Source organism: Typopeltis vanoorti, chromosome 26 (assembly GCF_054136105.1).
Source record: "Typopeltis vanoorti isolate ZY-2024b chromosome 26, IOZ_Tvanoo_1.0, whole genome shotgun sequence".
NCBI classification, from domain to species: Eukaryota; Metazoa; Arthropoda; class Arachnida; order Uropygi; family Thelyphonidae; genus Typopeltis; species Typopeltis vanoorti.
In genome coordinates, this window is record NC_143574.1 from 23,378,060 (window position 1) to 23,394,285 (window position 16,226).

General features: G+C 36.9%; 1 protein-coding gene across 4 annotated transcripts in view; it reads right to left on the reverse strand.

Annotated features, from left to right (window-relative positions):
* Nucleotides 1-16,226, reverse strand: part of LOC150092412 (organic cation transporter protein-like) — a 248,564-nt gene that overhangs the window by 108,852 nt on the left and 123,486 nt on the right. For all 4 annotated transcript variants that reach the window (XM_090414999.1, XM_090415000.1, XM_090415001.1 and 1 more), the window contains one exon: nucleotides 10,754-11,128. In XM_090414999.1, coding sequence (XP_090271125.1) covers nucleotides 10,754-11,119 — 366 coding nt within the window. In that variant the 5' untranslated portion in view covers nucleotides 11,120-11,128. The remainder of the gene's footprint in view (nucleotides 1-10,753; nucleotides 11,129-16,226) is intronic.

A 16,226-nucleotide genomic window follows, 5' to 3' on the forward strand; every position in this document is an offset into this window, starting at 1 on the left:
CGTATAAACACACAATTGGTAACCAGTTCAACAGTGAGCGCCAATACCGGATAGAAGTATTGAAAATAATAATTGCAGTTATAAAATTTTTAGTGTTTAGAGGCCTGCCGCTAGGAGGAGATAACCAAACCATAGGCTCGCCTAGGAAAACGGCAATTATTTAGGCATTTTGGAACTGATCAGTCAGTTTGATTTTTTTTTTTTTATGTGAAAATATAAGGAAGTATGGTAATACAGGAAAGGGGGGTGCCATCTATCTATCAGCTACTATTTGTGAAGAATTCATACAAATTATGGGAGTTACAAAGTGTTGAAAATTATTGTCGCCGAAGTACAGAAAGCTAAGTATTATTCCATATCGGTGGATTCAACACCTGATATCACACACGCAGACCAACTGACATTTATAATAAGATATGATTCTGGAAGTATTCTTAAAGAGAGATTTTTACAGGTTATTCTCATTCATGGGCATAAAGCAGATATTCTCGCTGACGTAGTCACGACATTTTTTGGATCAAAATAATATACCGCTAATGAACTATACAGGTAAATCCTATGATAATGCAGCAAATATGCCAGGCCATTATTCGGGATTACAGGCTAAAATTAAGGAACGAAATAAATATGCATTGTATATACCATGAGAAGGACATTCCTTGAACCTTGTAGGTGTTCATGCAGTAAACAGTACCTTAAATATCACCATTTATTTTGATTTTGTTCAAAATCTTTACCATTTCTTTTCATTATTATTATTATTTGACACCTCCATGGAGTCCAAAGACTCATTGAGGGAGAGTGTGCCAACAGCATCGAACGATTGGTCCCCTTCCAACTATTCATCTTCGCCTTATCGTTGGGAAATAATGGTTTCGCATTTGGGATCTCGGTTTAAAGTGGTAAAGCAATTGTCAAGAACTCGGTGGTCTGCAGATGTAGTAAGTGCTCTATACGAAGGTTATGAAGAAATCAGATCGAATTTGGATGACTTAGAAGGGAGTCAGGAATCATCAGAAACATCGCTTACAGCTCAGGGTTTAAGAGACAAACTAGAAACGATTTAAAAGTGCGAGTCAAGTCCTCCAGAAAGAAAGCACGAACTTATCTATTACTATGAAATTGCTTAAGTCCTTAAATGCATTTGTAACTGAGAAAAAAAACTGTTTGGAAGACTATGAATCCCATGCGAAAGAAAATTTACGGGATAAGAACTACCAGGATTCGTATAAACGAATAAAACAATGCAGCAGCACGCTAATATTTGTAGATGGTGGTAGAAACATAGACGATTCAGACGTACAACTTAAGAGCAGCAGGAAATTTAGAGTGGACACATACCGATCATAGATTCCTTGGTAACTACACCCGCTGTCCAAAAAGAAACCGAACTTTTCGAAAATAGAAGAAACTAGTGGCGCGACCTGTTGTATCTTTTTGTTGTCTAAAGCAGCAACCTTCATTAGTGTTATGTCAACTGTTTATGACATTTGTTTCATTAGAAGGCAAGTTATAGTGCGAATAGTGGCAGTGTGTTTTGAGGACCGGTCGGAAAATGAGTTTCAAACAGAGAGCTGCGATTGACTTTTGTGTTAAACTTGGTAAACGTTTTACAGAAATGCATCAAATGCTTCAAATAGCACATGGTGATGAATGCTTATCCCGTACTCAAGTTTACGAGTGGTTTAAGCGATTTCAAAGTGGTTGTGAGACGCTTGAGGGCGACGAAAAGCCGGGCCGTCCAAAAACTGGACTGAGCGAAGTTAACATCTAAAAAGTGCGTGATTTCATCAAAGAAAACCCGAAATCGTCCGTGAGATTGATTGAAGATGAATTGGAGATTCTAGAATCAACTGTGCAGAACATTTTGACCAAGAGTTTCGACCTTCGTAAATCGAATTCGCGATTTGTTTTGACCGACGACCAAAAAATGTATCGAATTGAACACTACAAGGACCTCATGAAAACCGCTCGTAAGGACTTAAACTTCTTTGAAACGATCGTTACTGGTGACGAAACGTAGTGTGTTGAGTACAAGTCCGAAACAAAGCGCCAGAATGCTGAGTGGAGACCACCAGAAGAGGGACGTCCGAAAAAAAAAGTCTCTTGGAGAAGTCAAAAGTAAAGACAATGCAGATTTGTTTCTTCGATTCCAAGGGCATGATCCACAAAGAATTCGTTCCGCCTGGCCAAACGGTCAATGGTGAGTTTTATCTCGAAGTTTTGAAGCGATTGATAGCGAGAATTCGTCGCGTACGGCATGAATATCGTGACGACCGACCGTTCGTCAAAACACACTGTCACTCTTGGCAGTATATCTCGGCTTCTAATGAAACAAATGTCATAAACAGTTGAAACAACACTAATGAAGATTGCCGCTTTCGACACAAAAAGATACAACAGGTGGTGCTACTAGTTTCTTCTATTTTTTTTCGAAAAGTTCGGTTTCTTTTTGGAGTGAGGGTGTAGTCTGGATACGCGAGAAAAACAGTACGAAGAAATATTTAATAAATTTGGCTTCTTAGAAACTCTTCATAATTTAGATGATCAAGACATAAAAACTCACTGTGATGATCTAGCCAACTTCTGTAGCGAAGACCTTACTTCTACAGAACTATTCATGAAATATCTCCACTTTAGGTCACACATGATGATGGATATAGAATCAGCAAAGAAAGCAAACGTAGGTGATAAGACAACCACAAATGAAGAAGAAGACTGTGTTACCATTAAAAAAATTTACTTTTATATGCATAATGAACATATATTTTCAGTATTTCCTAATATGGAAAGCTCTATGAGGATTTTTCTTTCAATGATGGTTACTAAAAAATGAATCAAGAAACAGCATGGCACAGTCATGATTAAACCATTTAAGTTTAATGATCATTGAACATGAGCAACAACTCTGCATAACTCCACCGACCCTGCATAATCTCCGAGGGTTGGAAGCCCCACAACATAAAAATTAGATCACGACTCCAACCAATAGGTTGGAGTCGTGATCTAATTTATTACATTCTAATATTATTTTAAAATAATATTAGAATGTAATAAATATTAATAATATTAGCTAATATATTAGCCTTTAATATAATAAACTATTATTTTAACGGCTAATATAAACTATATTAGCCGTTAAAATAATAGTTTATTTTAGAGGAGTAACATGGGAATTTTCCATGGAGAAATAAACATTAGTCAGTGGTGGATGGCGTAGTGTGTACGTGATGGGGATGTGTGGTGTCCTCTAGCGACGAATCCTTGGAGGTATTACGTAGTAATAATAAAATAGGGCAAAGTTTGCCTTCATTACTGCTTTATCACTTTTGCCTGGTAGCTAAAAGTGATAATAAAGCAGAAATCTTTATTATTAGTTAAATAACACAGAAAACAACGAGTGTATAGCTTAAAGTATGTTATGAATCTTTTAAATACAACCGATTATGTACTTACATTTCTGATATCGTTAATATGAATATGTAAAATCCAAAAATTAAAATAAATGCTTCCTAGTTAACTTTTTAACTAAGTGTAAAGAAAAAGACGAGTACGGCTATCTCCAAAAGACGGAAAATACTTGTGAAATCATAGGGAAACAGCTCCATGCTTTTTATATGTTTTTTTGTATTGGATAAATTCGTATAAAACAGCTAATCTGTAATTAGATTTTAAGCGACCAGCTGCTAAAATAAATAAACTTTTATCCAACATAGACACAGTAGATGGCGTTGGTGTAGATGATGGAAACAGAGAGTTGTAGTGTAGTTGCCGTCTCTCGATGAGTCTTTGGACTCCTTGGAGGTGTCACAAAATAATAATATTATTAAAATTATGTCTGCAGCGACTCGCCAGCTGGCAAAATCTAATCGCTAGGGGGATAGTGGGCGAGCGTTTTTGTTGAGCTCTGTCTACAAGTATGAGTTCAAAGAGTCGAAATTATTCAAGTTTGTTTCACTTTTGCCAACATTAGTAATATTTTTTACACTATTAAGTCATATTTAATTATATATATGTACAAAGTTTTTTACCTTGGGTGTACTATACGTTAAAGATACCAAGAAATTTTATAAACTTTTACAAACCGCCAGGAAAACACGTAATTTGTCTATAAGAATATATATATTTAAATATAAGATATTTAGACACTAAGATACCTATATTCTAAAATTATGGTTATGAAAGCCAGTCTGAATACGAATCTCACAGGCATTAAGGGCCTGTAAATATCATGAGGATTATTATATTATTAACATTTTAATCTAAAAGTGCTAATAGTTATAACAACTATCATTATTTTAGTAGCAGAAAGGTTGATACATAGCCTACAATACTAAACATTACTGGATCAATTAGAAAATTCTGTGTAAGTAATTTATCTTCAAAATGTAGACAAAATGATTTGTTAAAGCGAAATTTGTCTCTGTTAATTTTACATTATTAATTAGAAGCCTGTAGCTTTATAATAACTCGTCTATTGTTTAAAGGATTGTACCAGGGGCGAATGCTGGTCTTGAAATTCACGCTTGCTCTATCATTCAGGGAGTGAGAGGTGTGATTGAAGTCTGATTAGCGGAATAATGAATTACTGACCATTTAAAACCATATATTTAGAAATTTATGTATATTTAATCATACAAATACAACATTTATTTTACAAATGATATTCTATCTTTTTCAATTTAGCTACTTGAATACAAATTGTACCCTACGGTTCTTCTTTATGAACTGGTCAATAACATCGTCATAAAAAGTTGGTTGTAACTTAATTTTCCCAAGCAACACGCACACTTGTAAAGGCTGGCTGAAGCTCACTGGCTAGAGCTACTTTAACTGCGTATGGCCTGTGTTTAAGACGACGTGAAGGGAGCGGTAATGGCTATGCGCGCGCATGAAATCACAGCGCTGTAGCGAGGACAAGGAAGCTCATACAAGCGAGCAAGCCAAGATGCCTTTGACTAGACGAGCAAGCATCGGCCTTCGATTCACAACGTAAAGCTCAATTATTGCCGTGCAAGCTTAAGACGTCTTCTGTCTACAAAAATAAAAGCCTAAATGGAATGCTTATAAATGCATGCATTTATTAACAAAAGAATATTACTTCTTTCTCAAGTAATGAGCTTGCCTAGTAAGTATAGGCAAGCAAGGAGAATTCGCTCCTGATACCTTCCCCCTGGCAATATGAGTTAACTGCACATTTCTCATGGCATTTCATATTTTACACGCCCTCCTACTGTCCGATCATAGATGCGAGACCCTTGGTTGGCAATGTTCCAAGAAGAGTCAATTCATATTGAATGAGAGAAAGGAATAAGACGATGTACGAATTCGCTACCAACACGAGAAATCACGCGTTTTATACGTAAATTTTCCAACTGTTGTACAAGCAAAATAGTTACCACTTTAAAAACTAGAATTTTCATAAAAGAAAAGCTAATTTTCCGACGTATAATTATAAACCTACGAATCGCATTGATTACCCTATTATCGGAATGGATTAGCTTTCTTCTGCCATGCACAGAAGTGTCGAGGGGTCTCGCATCTGAGGTCGCACAGTAATAAGGAAGCTATTAGGAGGTTGTATAGTGGGAGGATGTGTACTGATATTATCTTTTTATGACGTATTTAAAAAAAAAGTTCTTCAAACAACTGATAATCTCTGTAACAGAAATCTTCCCTTAACACTGAGTGTTGCACTTGAAAACGCATCGTTCGCTAAGTTTGGATAGGTGACAAGGGAGTCTGTTTCCTCATATTACCACTAGATGGCATAACATGGCTTTCATTTGACAGCAAAAAGTTACAAGATAGCAGGATGGTTGGAACATAGTCATATACAGGTGAGTAGCATGATACGGTTTCTACATATGAAGGACGCCACCTGCAGAAATTCAGTTGGTATAAGTGCATAAAGAAAACATCATGCCACTGAAAGAGATGTAGGTTTGGTAGGATGCTTTCACAAAGGCAGAATAGTGTCGAAGACAGTGATCGGGAGATTATTGACTATTTGCCACACATAGTGCTGCTGTTGCACCCACTGGGATGGGAAGAACACTTGGCTGGCAGGAGATCAACTAAAACATAATGTGCAGTGCACTTCGTTTTCTGGCACGGGGATGGTAGGGCCGTTCCTCCTGAAAAGTTGAGTTTTTCATCCAGCAAAACAGGCAAACCTCCCATAAGAACACACACAACATACAGATGAAAAACCAAGCCTTCAGAATAATTTCAGTTACTCCAAAACAATCAACCAGTTCGTTTCCTGGTTAAAGAAACCTGCTACCGAATTATTCTATACTGGGATGAATGCTTTGATGTCATGGTAAGACAAATGAATATGGCAAAGTAATTGTATCAACGTGTATATCTTCTAACATGGATGCATGTCTGACAAAGTGTCAGACAGTTCATCAAGAGAGCTTTTACGATGATTTTAATAAGATGGCAGCAGGGGCAAAAGATATCAATTTAATCTGGAAAAACGTAAAGTTATGCATTTCGGGATTAAAAAATTACATGCTATGTACCACATTAATGAAACTGCACTCCAGGAAATCGATGAGGCTAGGGACTTGGGGGAAAGGTGTTGATGAATAGAAAGTTGATATTCAGAGGACATATTGTTAAGGTGTCCAAATTCATACACCAGAAAGAAACCTGACTTTTAGAAAATAGAAGAGACTTGTGGCGCCACCTGTTGTATCTTTTTGTTGTCGAAAGCGGCAACCTTCATTAGTGTTGTGTCAACTGTTTATGACATTTGTTTCATTACAAGCCGAGTTATAGTGCCAAGAGTAAGAGGGTGTTTTGATGAACGGTGGAAAATGAGTTTCAAACAGAGAGCTGCGATTGACTTTTGCGTTAAACTTGGGTAAACGTTTTACCGAAACGCATCAGATGCTCCAAAAAGCATACGGTGATGAATGCTTATCCCGTACTCAAGTATACGAGTGGTTTAAGCGATTTCAAAGTAGTCGTGAGACGCTTGAGGACGACGAAAAGCTAGAGAGTCCAAAAACTGGACTGAGAGAAGTTAACATCCAAAAGGTGTGTGATTTCATCAAAGAAAACCAGAAATCGTCTGTACGATTGATTGAAGATGAATTGGGGATTCCAAAATCAACTGTGCACAACATTTTGACCGAGAGTTTGGGCTTCGTAAATTGAATTCGCGATTTGTTTCCCACAAGCTGACCGACGACCACAAAATGTATCGAATTGAACACTGCAAGGACCTCATTAAAATCGCTCGTAAGGACTCAAACTTCCTTGAAACGATCGTTACTGGTGACGTACTCAAAACACCAAAAACGTGGTGTTTTGAGTACGAGCGCTCGAAACAAAGCGCCAGAGTGCTGAGTGGAGACCACGAGAACAGGGGCATCCAAAAAAAGTTGCTTGGAGTAGTCAAAAGTAAAGACAATGCTGATTTGTTTCTACGATTCCAAGGGAATTACCCAAAAGAATTCGTGCCACCTGGCCAGGCCAAACGATCAATGGTGAGTTTTATCTCGAAGTTTTGAAGCATTGATAGCGAGAATTCGTCCCGTACGGCATGAATATCGTGACGACTGACCCTTCGTCAAAACACGCAGTCACTCTTGCTACTATAACTCGGCTTCTAATGAAACAAATGTCATAAACAGTTGACACAACACTAATGAAGGTTGCCGCTTTCGACAACAAAAAGATACAACAGGTGGCGCCACTAGTTGCTTCTATTTTGAAAAAGTTCGGTTTCTTTTTGGACAGAGGATGAATAATTACTTGGTTATAGAAGAACATAGTAACATGCCGAAATAATGAAAAGTTATTATTCCTCTTTATAAGGCATTTGTACGTCCACATGTGGATTACTGTGCTCAGGTTTAGTCACATGGATTCCTTGGAGATGAGGAAGTGGTAGAAAAGATTCACAAGGTAGTGACCAAATTGGTGAGTGGTCTCAGAAACTCTCCCTATGTTGATATTGAGAGTACTATGTTGATATTGGACTACAGAAGCTGGTTAACAGGCGAAGAAGAGGGAGATATGATAGAAACATTTAAGTTACTAAAAGCGTTTTATAGGATTAATGCAAGGGAAATATTTCAGAAGTTGTCTATTGGTAGAAGAACAAGAGGCAATCTCTGGAAATAAGGAAAAAGTGTGGTTAACAAGTATGTGAGGACCAGATTTTTTGGTTGAAATAGTGAACGAGTGGAACGTGTTGCCAAAGTCAGTTGTGAGTGCTTCGTCTGCCAATGAGTCCAAGGAGAAGTATGGTAGATATTGTGTGTGGATGGTTTGGGTCTCCCACGATGTGTTTTGGACTGTATGGAGGTGCTTGTATCCACATAATAATAATAATAATAATAATAATAGTAATAATAATAATAATAATAATAATAATAATAATAATAAAGGTTTAAGCTTGATATTATAAAAATAATCTTAAAACGTCTGACTACAATTTTGTTTTTATTTGTAGTATTATAATTATTAATTTATTATATATTTTTCTGTGAATCCCAACCTGGAAAGACCTTAGCACTTTAGCATCTAAATGGTGTGTACTTTGAGAAATTAGCACCAAATTTTGATTTGAGTTACCGAGAGTAAAAAGAAATAATAATAAATCCTATAACATCTTTTATTCTCAAAGGCAGTAGGCTGAACTCTGCAGCTCTCTGAGAGATCGGTGAGCAGCAGTCTTATCTTTGTGTGTGTGTGTGTGTGTGTGTGTGTGTGTGTGTGTGTGTGTGTGTGTGTGTGTGTGTGTGTGTGTGTGTGTGTGTGTGTGTGTGTGTGTGTGTGTGTGTGTGTGTGTGTGTGCGTGCGTGTGCGTACGTGCGAGCGAGCACAAAGAAAATTCATAAAAATTGAAAAACATTTTCATAAGTATTTTAAAAGATTTTATTAAATTATATCAATATTTAATTATAGTAAATAAAGACAAAACGAAAATAATATATAACAAAAACCAGCATCATAGAAAACCAGGCTTTCAATATCGTAACTTCCTATATTTACTTAGGACATAAAATTATAGTAGGAGGCTGCGAGGACGAAGAATTAAACTTCGTGATGAAGTCTTTAGAAAACGTGGAACACTGAACAGAGACATTCCAATCTGCCTTAACCGATTGATAGCCGCATACTTCCGATCCATCATGATATACAGAAATAAAGCTTGGACTTTGACCAAAAAATTCCCTCACAAATTAAAGTCTATCCAGAGAAAAATTGAAAGATCACTGCTTGGTATCACCCTTCAAGATAGAAAGTGCAAACTTGGGTTAGAGCTCAGACCAGGCCGAGATTGTAACAGCCACTAAAAGATCCAAGTGTCAACGGACGGGACATATTGCACGAAGTAATTAAAAAATGGACAAAGATGGTATGTGAATGATACCAACCAGAGATGGAAAGAGAGAGTTGCAGGGCTGAAGCTCAAAGACACAGAAAGTCTCAAGATGAAGAGGAACTCAGGAATTTGTGAAATGCCTTCATCCAATAAAAAAAAAAATCAGCTAACGCCTTTTTTATTCCCGTATACGGGAGTAGGCGAGGCCATTTAGCCCTATCTAACTTTTGGAGACTGAGTGGGCAGTTCAATCTCCACTGGTACCAATCAGAGATAGATGGCCCAAGGCTATCACTAATTAAGCGATACGCAGTGAAGAGAGACGGCTCATATGTGCCGCCATCTCGTGGTCTCTAACCCTAACACAATATATTTAATGTCTGAAATAATGTGGGTTCTACGGTCGATTTTCTTGAGTTTACAGGACGAAAAACCTGCTTGCCCGTGCCAGAGATCGACTAACTCGGGAACCGGTCGAAAAAAGGCTTAGAAAAATTTCCTCTAGTCGCCGACTAGACTCGAAACCAAGTCTTCCTTCGTGAGGCCAAGTGCGGTGGTGTGCAAACGCCACATCCTCTGAGCTACACGGGCTCCGGTCTTCATCCAATAGTGGACAGGAAATGAAAAACCAGGTCTTTCCGACCAAAGGGCTCCGTCTATACTGACTGTGCCACACACACATACAAACATACAGGAAGTCATGAACTAGTATCATAAAAATGTAAAATATTGTTAGAACGATATGGGTTCGAATTTGTTTAGCTAATTATATTTCTACTAGTTATTAACGAGTATAAGTATAAAAGACTGTGTTTATAAACCCGGAGAAAAAGTGGCACGAGTTTAAATGTCAGAATGAATAGGTAAGAACCCCTTCCTTAAGGCTTTTTCTAGTTTGTTCATTTTTTCAGTTAGTGAACATGCCGAATTTTATGTTACTTATTTATTATTTTTATTTACTTTGATGTATAATTGCACTTGACTTACGTGGATGTCTATTATGCTCACACTATCCCACGGATGATGCAAATCATATGACAAGCAAGTGAACCACGTGTGGCAAGTTTTATACATACAAAACTTTGGTGGAATACAACGTACATTCGATCAGCCCTTTTAGGGCATTCCAACAATGTGCTTAGCGAACATGTACTAATTGCTCAAACTAACTTGACCACAGGATGACGGAGATGGATTACCTCAAGGTAATCCATCCCTTGATGGATTACCTTGAGGAAATCCATCAAGGGATTTCCTCAAGGTAATTCTCACTGATGGATTTCCTTGAGGAAATTCATTTCCTCAAGGAAATCCATCAATGCTGGAATGGGAGTTTATTTTACCAAAAAACAAATAATAAAAGAAAGAAGGGATTATTATTATTATTTTAAAAATTGATATTACCTCTTCGACAATAGTACGCTTGTATTCTGAGTGATCATATTCCCAGCCATAGAGACAGGACATCGTTTTATTGGGATTCACAAATGCTTCGGTAGAATTGGAATTAATATCATACATTAAACATTGACTAAACTGCATTTTTCCATTCTTGTACCTCAGAGGAATAGTCAGGTTCTTCCATTCATCTACTGTCCAGTTTAGGGAATTAAACGAAGATGGTCGCGCACACCAATACTCGATATTAGGTGCAAAAAATGGAATACTAAGATTATGAAAGGCTGTAGGTATTCCACGTAAAAGTGTCAGGAAGAAAATAAGCCTTTGCCAAGGTCCATACTTTCCAGTGATGTCTGTAACATCCTTCATTCTGGTCCCCTGAAGAAAAAAGAAAAACATAAGAATTAATATTAGATATTTTTGAAATATTTAGCAGAATGGAATATTTTACAAACTACTTCGAACGAAATTCATGGTAGCATTTTAATATTTTAAAGAAGTTTTTCCCTCTACTATTTCAAATATTCATCATACCAACCGGAACTTATTGAATTCGATGAGTTTAAATGAAAATAACCACCAGATTACTCTGCATATCCACATATTCACCACACTTAAAATGTATAGAATATGTCGAAATGCGAAAAGTAATCTCATTATAAGTAGAGTAAGGTGAACATGCGAACACCAACGTTTTAAATTCTACATTGTCATAAAAGAGGTAACTTCCCTACACAATGTTTGATATCGTAAGGGCTCTTTACAGTTCCTTCGTAAACATCACATCTGGAGGATTGACTGGATGCCTACCGCAAACAAAACTTTTCGATGATCTAGAGACCTGGGTTCGAAGAAGTCAGTAGCTGTTTATTTTTTTATTTTTTTCAATGAACAGGATAACTGTTAAGTGAGAAAAAAATGTAAAACGCATACTAATAACAAAAATTCAAGGACTTGATTATTTTACTATATTTACAATATGAAAATGAAAAAACAAATGTTAAAGCGCACGCATTTCAAAGTGCTAAATATGTTGCTCTTGTAAGAACTTTACATGCATCTCTGTCAGAAAATAACCAAAAGTAGTCTACTAGCATACTATACACACTCTCTGTCCAAAAAGAAACCGAACTTTTTTCGAAAATAGAAGAAACTAGTGGCGCCACCTCTTGTATATTTTTGTTGTCGAAAGCGGCAATCTTCATTAGTGTTGGGTCAACTGTTTATGACATTTGTTTCATTAGAAGCCGAGTTATAGTGCCAAGAGTGAAGTGTGTTTTGACGAACGGTCGGTCGTCACGATATTCATGCCGTACGCGACGAATTCTCGCTATCAATCGCTTCAAAACTTCGAGATAAAACTCTCCATTGACCGTTTGGCAAGACGGATCGAATTCTTTGTGGATCATGCCCTTGGAATCGCAGAAACAAATCAGCATTGTCTTCACTTTTGACTTCTCCAAGAGACTTTTTTTTTTTCGGATGCCCCTCTTCTGGTGGTCTCTACTCGGCACTCTGATTCGGGCTCATACACACAAAACACCACATTTCGTCACCAGAAACGATCGTTTCAAGGAAGTTTGAGTCCTTACGAGAGGTTTTAATGCGGTCCTTGCAGTGTTCAATTCGATACATTTTTTGGTTGTCGGTCGATTTGTGGGGAACAAATCGGGAATTCAATTTATGAAGGCCCAAACTCTCGGTCAAAATGTTGTACACAGCTGATTTCGGAATCCCCAATTCGTCTTCAGTCAATGTCACCGACGATTTCGTGTTTTTTTCTGTGATGAAATCACGCACTTTTTGGATGTTAACTTCGCTGAGTCCAGTTTTTGGACGGTCTGGCTTTTCGTCTTCCTCAAGCGTCTCACGACCACTTTGAAATCGCTTAAACCACTCGTAAACTTGAGTACGGGATACGCATTCATCACCGTTTTGAAGCATTTGATGCGTTTCGGTAAAACGTTTACCAAGTTGAACACAAAAGTCAATCGCAGCTCTCTGTTTGAAACTCATTTTCCGACCATTTGTCAAAACCCACTGTCACTCTTGGCATTATAACTTGGCTTCTAATGAAACAAATGTCATAAACAGTTGATACAACACTAATGAAGGTTGCCGCTTTCGACAACAAAAAAAAATACAAAAGATGGCGCCACTAGTTTCTTCTAATTTCGAAAAGTTCGGTTTCGTTTTGGACAGAGGGTGTAACCGTCTATTTTCTCTAGTATCATTAATCCGTTATCAATGTCTTGATGAAAACATTAGTTCTTTAACTTACCGGTCCAGGGATCGTATAGCTGTTGAAGAGCTACCGATGTCGTCCCTGTTTGCCGAGTGGTAAACGTATATACTTTACGTGATACTATAGATCTTCATGTCCCCCCCCCCTGTGGGATTCGAATACACAAGACTGTATGTTCGAATCCCATAGCGAATAGTGAAAATTTTCCATGTTTATACCATGGAAAATTTATAGGCTAAGAGCCTTGCGTTGGTGATATACATATCACCAACAAAATTATTTCTATTTCTAAAATGAAAGAAAAAAAAACATTCCTGGAGCTAATAAGTTCTATTGTTTAGATAGAAGTAAATCTCTAACATGAATGGTATAATTTATTCTGTTCAGTTATATAAATGAGATTTGTCGACAAACTGCATAAATGCTTTCACCTTATGAATATAACTTCCTGTTCATGCTAGGTCAGTACCACAATATCTTGCGGTGTTGGTACAACTGGAAGATTTAAAGAGTGGGGCACGGATTTTATGGTAGAGTCAACGTTCGAGTATGAGTTTGCTTTTTCTTTTACATCTATAGCCATTTTCTCGGTTTTCTTTTATGATTATTGTACAGCCATTTTTCGTGGACGATGTTCTGCTGAAAATGGCTACAATAATCCCTCAAGTATCCTTTAATCCAAGCACACCTAACTGCTACTCGTTTCTACTTGTTTCTACTTCCGTTGATATCAGAAAAAGATTGGTCGCGAAAGATTTTAGTGGTTTATCCAAATCTCCAGTAGCCATTAAAATGGTACTGGATTACAGCAATCATGTTCTGTAAACGGTGAATGAAATAGCTCAACTTAATATAGAAAGCAAAAGATTTAGTATGACTTTTGAATCGTGGATATCAGCATGAATTAGATGATTAAATATAAATGTTCACTCTTTTGGGGAAATTTTGTGGAATATTGAACTACTGCGTGTGCAGTATGCCAGAAAATTTAACTTGTAAAGAAAAAAGTGAACACAGTCTGTCTTGCACCTGATGGTTCATCACTCACGATTTTGGTAAACTAATCAATGACGAACAGTAGCGTCGTTTGGTCCATGGTATACAAAGAGTAACAGACGTACTTTATAAGTCAATAGTAAATGAAGAAAAATCTGAATTTAATAATTTTGTAGAATCTGAAGAGGAAAATGATCACAGTGATAATGAGAGTGGCGTAATTATAGTTAATAGACTGAATGATCTGAATCAAAGTTATCAGCGGTTCGTGGCTTGAAATCGTGGGGGTGCTTGCAACTTTCGAAATATGCATACACACTGTAAGTACAGTGTACACGTGTTTGGATAAAATATCAAAATTATGGTAAAAATTAAACATGAAAAATATTGTTTATTATCGATAAAATTATACAGTTTAGTATAATTCAAAATTACTTAAAAATAAAATCCATTATCATAACCCCAATAATGTTCTAAAATAAAAACTATAACAAATGTTGTCTTTAATTGTAATGTCCAAATATTTAAAGAGACGCAGTAAACACGATAAGCACTACGAACACTCTACTACTGCGCAAACTGCACATAAACAACTGTGGAACTGCGCGATGGACAGTGCCGCATTACGCTAATAGCTCCCATCTCACTATAACGTGCATATGCTTGCGCGCGTAGCAATATGACACCGTGGTAAACACAGTGCTGCTAGCGCCCTCCTAAGTGCTACAAGATGGATTTTTATTATTTTTTATACAAAATAAGAGAATTGGATAGGATTGTTGATAATAAAATTAAATATTACAAGCAAATACAAATAAATTAATAAATATATTTATATATCGAGAAAAATTGGGGGTGCTGCAGTTCCACAGTGCCTATGCACGAGCCGGCCCCTGAACATAACCAAAATTTGCGGTATTAATATGTATATTTTTTGCTTTTAGAATAATTCTGTTTTTAATATTTTTTTAGAAGCTTTATCATTGTAATAAACGTTTAATTTAGGAGGTACTTGAAAGTCAAAGCTGTGTAACTAGAGTGAGACCTTCACGTAACCTTTTAGGAATGCGAAGAATTGACTGGGACTTCTGACCTATGTCTTCTGAACTATGACTTCTGACTAATGTCCAATGCTCACCTTCTTGTGATGCACCCTATTAGATATCTACTCGGATACTGAACGAACGAACCAGGACGAACAGCAACAAGTCAGCTACTCGAATAAATCCCGTAATACACAACTCAATGTCAGAAGAGTTCAGGATTGGTACTATCAACATAAGAAGAAATCAATGAAAAAAAAATGAAACTAACAAAAGAAATAGATAAGCATCAGATCGACACGATAGGCGTGACTGAAATAAAGAATATAAAACAGGTTTAGTTTAATTTATTTATCTTTATGGCCGAAGCAACTCAGGCAACGAGGCCAGTGCTATGTATGTTAATTGCATGTGTTCTAATGGCAGGTTTGTCTGTTCTGAGGGACGAAAACCCCGAGTTTCCCTCTCCCTCCGTATGAGACCGGTTAACTCACCTTCAGTTGAAAAGCCCTCATAAAATTCGCGTCCTAGACGGGATTCGAACAAAAAAACAGGAGTTTTTGTTACAGTATTGATGGGAAGGCTTCTGAAAGAACATAGAAAATAAATACCAGGAAGTGGATTAAATCTGATATAAATTGCTGATATTAATCTTAGCTCTTATTTTGATATAAATCCGCTACAAGTCCGTAAGATTCCCTGACTAAACTGAATAACTTTTGTAATACATTTGGTATGAAGGTCAGCAATAAAAAGACAAAGGCAATGATAATGCACAGAAGCACTGAAAGCATCAACTGTACGCTGAATGATGAACCTATAGAACAAGTAAAACATTTCAGCTATTCAGACACAATATTTAGTGAAAACAGTAAATTAAATCTGGAAATAGACAACAAAATGAGTAAAGACGGTATAGCAGGAAGTCAATTTATATGGAATAAGAGAGAAATTAGTTGAAACAAGACATTGTTCAAACGCGAAAACGCCAACACGCGAAGTCACGTGCTTGATAGATAAAATTTCCTAACTGTTACCACTTTAAAAACTACGATCATAAAAGAGAAGTTAATTTTCCGACGTGTAATAATAAACAATCCCAGAAGACGGACTGATTACCCTTTTATCAATGGATTCTCCTTTTTGTGACATGCGCAGAAGCGTCGAAGGGTCTTATAGCAGACGACATAAA